Source organism: Rhinopithecus roxellana, chromosome 4 (genome assembly GCF_007565055.1).
Source record: "Rhinopithecus roxellana isolate Shanxi Qingling chromosome 4, ASM756505v1, whole genome shotgun sequence".
Lineage (NCBI taxonomy): Eukaryota > Metazoa > Chordata > Mammalia > Primates > Cercopithecidae > Rhinopithecus > Rhinopithecus roxellana.
The window spans coordinates 150,972,239-150,979,412 of NC_044552.1; the positions used below are offsets into that span (position 1 = coordinate 150,972,239).

The 7,174-nt window shown below is 46.8% G+C and overlaps 1 protein-coding gene across 1 annotated transcript; it reads left to right on the forward strand.

Moving 5' to 3' along the window:
• The first annotated feature begins 1,980 nt into the window (after positions 1-1,980).
• Positions 1,981-2,940, forward strand: GPR31 (G protein-coupled receptor 31). Its single transcript, XM_010356572.1, has one exon. The coding sequence runs from the start codon at positions 1,981-1,983 to the stop codon at positions 2,938-2,940; it is 960 nt and encodes a 319-aa protein (XP_010354874.1).
• Positions 2,941-7,174: the final 4,234 nt, after the last annotated feature.

Below are 7,174 nucleotides of genomic sequence, written 5' to 3' on the forward strand. Positions count from 1 at the left end.
AAAGCAAGAAGAATGCAAGTCAAATTACCTCGATATCATACAAATTCACAGCCCTGTGTGACTTCAAAAGGAGTGAAGCATGACACGTTAGCCATAGGACTATAGGGAAGCTATGAACCCAGTTCTGGTTGAAATTTGGGCTGGGAGGGTCCTGGTCCCACCACTTACCTGCCTGTGACCTTGAGCAAATTACCTAATCTTACCATGCCTCCATTTCTTTATTCATAAAATAGAGCTTCACATTGTATCTACTTCATCTCACTATTGTTTGGTTCATTGAAATGACTTAGGCCAGCACTAACAATGATTGACATGCAATAAACATGCAGTATACTTTAGTAATAATAATTATTAAAGTCTTAAACTTGGATCTTATAACTGAAGGCATCAAAACACCATAGAACTGATATTTCATACAAAAGTGTTTTATCATGTTAGGAGATAATAAGAATAGTTTTTTTAAGCCTATGTCTCAGAGAGGCATTAATAAATATTCTAGTAAAAGCATCAAGCTCTCACAATGCCCAGACATGGCTCTAAGTGCTTTACCCATAACAGTACCTTGACTACTCAAAAGAACTCTGCAAGAAGGTGTTACCATCTTTACCTCTCAGGTGAAGAGCTTGGAGTACAGAGAAGTTAACTTGCTTTCCCAAAACCACACCACTAATAAGTGGAGAAACAAAAATTATAACTAAAGTGTACTTAACTCCAAAATTCAAATCAGGCTGAACAGAACCAAGATAAATTAGAGTCAACAGTGGGAGATGACCAACATAAATTAGGGTCAATGTGGGTAAGACTCACGATGAAGTAGGGTCACCAGTTGGTAAGGATCAAGATGAAGTAGGATCAAGAATGGTTAGGACAGAGATAAATTAGGATCATCAGTGGGTAAGGACCAAGATGCAGTAAGGTCAAAAGTGGGAAAAGATCAAGATGAAGTAGGGTCAACATTGAGTGAAGACCAAGATGAATTAGGGTCAATAGTGGGTAAGGACCAAGGTAAATTAGGTTCGACATTGGGTGAGAACCAAGCATAATAGGGTTATCGACGGATAAGGACTGAGATGTATTAGGGTCACCAGAGGGTAATGATGACTGCACACATTTATTCATCCAAGAAATACCTGTTGATAATGCTGTGTGCCAGGCATCGTCTGTCACTAGCGACACATGGAGATGTGGAGTATGTCCCTGGCTGACGAACCTAACTTTCTAGTGAACTCTATGCATCTTTACAAGCCATTGATTTCTCCATGCTTCCAGAGCCCACCCCAGGCCCCGCTGGTCCAGATCCCAATCCAAGTGGTATATTAGGTAGGAAAGACTCCAGCAGAGAAAATAAGATAAATTTGTATTTAACAAAATACAAGTACAAATGAAACCATCGACTATGGAATGAGCAGGTTGTCTCAATTCCCCTTTCAAGTAAATGGGGGGGACCACATCTGACCAGTGTGTAAAATCAAGTCCCATGCAGAAGGATTCCAGCAAGCGTCCTTTACGTAAGAAAAGGAAGAAGAAAATTTCCCCATGAAACATACTCAAAGTAGAGAACAATCTTTTTGATTCCATTGTTATTTTAATTGTATACAGACGTAGGGGTCTTTGCATAGTTAAACCTTTCCTTCTTTCATAACTGGATGCAAAGCCCTGGTCCCCCAGACGTCGCAGGACATTACTCCTCAGCTTTGCAGCCCGGTGATGTGAAGCGAAACACCATTTCCCCTTTTTTATGGCGGAAGAAAACAGAACACAACTGCAAGGGGCTTTTCCCTCCCCTGCTCATCCTCTTTCCCCAAATGAATTTTGGTTTGCTGTGGACCCTATTTGGCTAAGGAACTGTTCTTGATGGGGAAATGCAGATCTTATCTACTCTGTGGCAGGAAAAGGTCTTTTCTTTCATTTTGTAAGAAACAGCACAGAGTTCCTCCTGCATCTGCTCCAGCTGTGCCTGCAGCCCAGCACGGCCGGGTGATGCCATTCCCAAACTGCTCAGCCCCCAACACTGTGGTGGCCACAGCTGTGGGTGTCCTGCTGGGGCTGGAGTGCTGGCTGGGTCTGCTGGGCAATGCGGTGGCGCTGTGGACCTTCCTGTTCCGGGTCAGGGTGTGGAAGCCCTACGCTGTCTACCTGCTCAACCTGGCCCTGGCTGACCTGCTGTTGGCCGCGTGTCTGCCGTTCCTGGCCGTCTTCTACCTGAGCCTCCAGGCTTGGCATCTGGGCCACGTGGGCTGCTGGGCCCTGCGCTTCCTGCTGGACCTCAGCCGCGGCGTGGGGGTGGCCTTCCTGGCCGCTGTGGCCTTGGACCGGTACCTCCGTGTGGTCCACTGTCGGCTTAAGGTCAACCTGCTGTCTCCTCGGGCAGCCCTGGGGGTCTCGGGTCTCATCTGGCTCCTGATGGTCGCCCTCACCTGCCCAGGCTTGCTCATCTCTGAGGCCGCCCAGAACTCCACCAGGTGCCACAGTTTCTACCCCAGGGCAGACGGCTCCTTCAGCGTCATCTGGCAGGAAGCACTCTCCTGCCTTCAGTTTGTCCTCCCCTTTGGCCTCATCGTGTTCTGCAATGCAGGCATCATCAGAGCTCTCCAGAAAAGACTCCGGGAGCCTGAGAAACAGCCCAAGCTTCGGCAGGCCCAGGCACTGCTCACTGTGGTGGTGGTGCTGTTTACTCTATGCTTTCTGCCCTGCTTCCTGACCAGAGTCCTGATGCACATCTTCCAAAATCTGGGGAGCTGCGGGGCCCTGTGTGCAGTGGCTCATACCTCGGAAGTCATGGGCAGCCTCACCTACCTGCACAGTGTGCTCAACCCCGTGGTGTACTGCTTCTCCAGCCCCACCTTCAGGAGCTCCTATCGGAGGGTCTTCCACACCCTCCGAGGCAAAGGGCAGGCAGCAGAGCCCCCAGGTTTCCACCCCAGAGACTCCTATTCCTGAAAACAGCCAGCGTCCTCAACGCCCGTGTTTATGGAACTACCTGCGACCTAAATAATAATCACTTGTACTTCAGGATTCTGGAAGAAGAGGAAATCTTGAGACTGAAATACAAGGATCAGAGCACAAACATGGGCACGGTTGCTGCAGGTGTGGTCTCATACTTTGTGGACCGGAATGGTCCTCTGTGATTTTACCTTGTAGAGTGGCAAATCAAAATGAACAAGCCAGAACCTCCTCCTACCCAACTATGATGCAGATTCAGTTGCTGAACTGAAAAGTCGGGCAGCTACTGCATCTCTACACTTGAAGAAATGTAATTTGCTAAATCAGCGAAGGAAGAGAAGAAAGCCGGGTGCTGGCATCTTTCCAACTCTGCTTGGTCTCAGCAAGTCGCTTTCATTTACCGTGCTTCAGTTTTAAATGCAAAAAAAACTATGTTTTCTTCTCACCTGCTGTGCAGACTGGGGATGACCGACATCAGAAAGTGCCCTGGTTCTAAAAAGAGGCTCTGCTGTCTATAAGGTACTGTCGTCCATGCTAGGCTTTATTTGGAGCATAACAGTTTTGTTTTCACAAAATTTTGCTTCATTTTTCTAGATGATACATGATGTTAAGGAAAATGTAGTGAGTTCCCTAGTCTACTGTCAGAAACTTTTTCCTGATACGTTTCTGGAATTTGCCTCTAGAGCTGCTTTTTAAGTTTGAATGCCTAAAAGGCTTTTGAAATGTACTTTGCTTCCCCTGACGTGAAAAGGGGGTCACAGAACTTTATACCTCCTGGGAGAAGTGCACAATGTAAGATACCTCGTGGCGTTGGAAATGGCCATTTCCAACCCCACTGGCACAGCTGGTGGACAACGGTACACGGGACCTGCCAGGGCTCCATGGGCCACAGTGTGAAGGTGGGCAGGTGTCCAGCCCCAGCCCCTGGATGCCATTACAATGGCTGCATCTTTTCATCTCATTCCTTGTGAATTGTATTCCAAAACTGAGTCTCATGATGATGATAAAAGATTTCCAAAGTCACTTTCCTTGTTGCCTTATCTCTCATTCTCTGTTCAAAACTAGAAGCTTGCTTAGGACCAAAAAGCCGTCACCACCATGCCCAGAGGAGGTGGAAGGCCTGCCTTGTCACCGACATGGGCCTCATGAGCCTCCCTTCAGCCTCCCTGGAGCTGCACTCCTGTTATTCGTGTGCAGAAACTCTTCTTTATCTCCTAACACGATACAACACTTTTCTACTAAATATCAGTTCTATGGTGTTTTGATGCCTTCGATTATCCCACAGGGGTAGTCCCAAGCTTTCTGTCAAATGCGAGGTTAAAAATGATGGCTTTAGGCAACAGAAAATGGCAAATCTCCCATCTGCAGAGCTGACAGCTTGCCAGGGAGGCTCCTTATCAGAACCAAATTTGAAATGTGGGAGTGGGTTCCGCCTGTTCTAAGAAAAGATGTAAAAATCTGCCTAACAAAAGGAGTATAATTTGGAATTCTACCAGCATTGCTTTGCTACTGTCTGAAGTTTTATTTCCTCCTAAGTCAATAGAATTTCAAAGGGCTAAGAAAGGAACAGTGACCAGATAGTTGTGAGATGACTGAATAAAATTCTTTAAGGTGGACATGTTCTACCCTGTGCCTGTTTTCTTCCCTTGAAACAGAAAAGAAATATCTTCATTTTTCTTCCCCTGATCTTAACGCATATATAATTTCAAATGCTGCTTTGTAAAACCTAACATTTAACAGAATCATTTTTTATATCATAACAAATCCCCCATAAGCATTCTTTGAACGGTTACACAATAGTCTACACCATGGGTGTTTCTTAACTGTTTTTCTGCTGCTGGATGTTGAGATCCGTAACTCTCTGCACAGGTGGAATCCACGCAGTGAAGTGGCATGGTCCCCTGGCAGACGCCCTGTAGGAAAAGAGCCCCTGGCAGATGCCCTGTAGGAATAGACCCCCTGACAGACACCCTGTAGGAATAGACCCCCACAGGAGGGATACAGCCCACCCCTCCACTCACAGGAAAGGCTCTGCAGGCCAGCACTGTGTGCAGGGACTTCATGGGGCTACCAACTCTCTCAAACGTCGTGATCTATGCCTTTTTCCCTAGGGGTGCACTGTCTTTTCTCCAGCATGCCGCGACTTTCTGTATGTTCTGCCCTCACTGTGTGCATTTTTAGCCTGGGCGAAATCCCCCTGTCTCTGGGGAGGCCTCAGCTCCACACTGCTGTCTCTCGAATTCTTTCTGACATCGCCTGGGTGGAGCTGGCCGCCCTCCACTCTGCTCACAGGTGTGCCTGATGCAGTGCTGCAGGCCTGGGGGGTCCAGAGCTTTTAGGAGGCCCTGATACCTCGGCCAGCCCCAGGCATTCTGGTTCACTTGGCCTGGGGAGGAGCCTGGGCACTGGTAGGTCTGAAGTCCCCTCATTAATTCTATCCATGGGCAGCCAAGTCTGAGAGACTCGCCGGGTGAGTGGCTCAGGGCCTGGGCAACAACATCCTGCCCCATCACTTCTTAGCTCTGTGACCTGGGACAAATCACTTCACTAGTCTCAACTTTCCCCTTCTGTGAAATGGGGATAAAAATGTACCTTGTGGGATTATGGTGGGGATGAAGAAAAATAACACAAAACATTTAGCACAGAGCCTGGTATGTCATAAGCGTTCAGTAAATACTAATTTGCTGTTTTTCAGTGATCACACAATTCTATCTTCATTGCTTACTTCCCCAACCAGACTGTGGGGCCTTTGGGGACACAGTTTTCCCCTCTGTATTCTCAACACAGAACCTGGCATGGGAAGGGTGTTTTATGAACTGGAAGTTGACAAGTTCTGTGAAATCAAAGGTGGATTATCATTCTTCTTGTGTAGGAGATCCTTTTGGGATCTTCTGTGGTCGTCTGCTTCTCACATCTATGAAATGGGACTTTTCTTGTCCCTCAGGAGGCTGAGGATCACGCGAGTGGTCACCACCTCTGGGGATATTTCTCATGTGTCCAGCCCCATAGTATCAAAGGAGCATCCACAGCACTGCACACACATGGTGTTTCTTCTTCAAGGAGGTGAGATAGCAAGGGTCTTCTTCTTCTCCGGGTTATTGTCTCTGAATAAGGAAATGACTCAAAAGGGAAGTGTGGACAGACGGTGAGTGGCGAGTCTCAGGACCACGACTGTTTTGCCGCCAGTAGCAAGTTCCAGTTTCTTTTCTGCCGTGACTCACTTGTTGTGATGAGGCAGGGGCACCGTCATGTCTGAGAGCCATGCAAATCAGCACGGTCAGAATTCTGGCAGATCCAGGAAGGACCACTGGGAGCTTCAGTCTCCACCGGAGGGATGAATTTCTTCTCTGTACAGAGCCAGTGCTGTCAGCTGGGAAACTCCGCTAGTTGTTTCTCTTTCTAAAATCTACTGGGCAACAGCTAGAGAAAGCTCGTCCTCTGTCTTCTCATAATCATTTCTGCCAGTAATAAAATAAACGCTTTCGATTTACTTAAAGGTCAAGACAATAAAAGGACTCTGCATTTGCCTGTGGGCATGGCTGGGGACTGTGAAATGCGTTTCAAGACTCTCAGGGGCTTCCAGAACATTCCACTAAGTGCTTGTGAGGTCCTCAAATAATAGCCATCCTCACAATGCCTCTTTAGCATGTGTGGTAAAAGACACATAAAACGTACCATTCTCATCATTTTTAAGCACAATTCTTTGGCATTAAGTACATTCACATTGCTGTGCAACCACCACCACCAGCCACCTCCAGAACTCTCCTCAGCTGGTAAAACCAAAACTCTGCCCCATTATACAGCAACCCCAGACTTCCCTTTCCCTGGCCCCCGTCAACAACCACTCTACTTTTTCTCGCTGTGGATTTGACCACTCTATGTTCCTTCTATGACTGGAAACCTATAGGATTTTCCTTTTATGGCTATATTATTCTACTTAGCATAATATCCTCAAGGCTCACCCATGTGACAGCATATGCCAGAATTTCCTTTTTTTTTTTTTTTTTTTTTTTGAGGGATGAATAATATTCCACTGCTTGCATACACCACATTCTGCTTATCCACTCATCCATGGGTTACATCCACCTTTTGGTTGTTGTAAATAGTGCTGTTGTGAACACAGGTGTACAAACATCTCTTGGAGAACTACTTGAGTTCTTTTGCATATATACCCAGGAGTGGAATTTCTGAGTCATATGACAATTCAATGTTTGATGTTTTGAGGAACTGC

Bases quoted from the DNA above. Each gene is read 5' to 3' on its own strand.
- GPR31 (XM_010356572.1), top strand. From the start codon at position 1,981: ATGCCATTCCCAAACTGCTCAGCCCCCAACACTGTGGTGGCCACAGCT.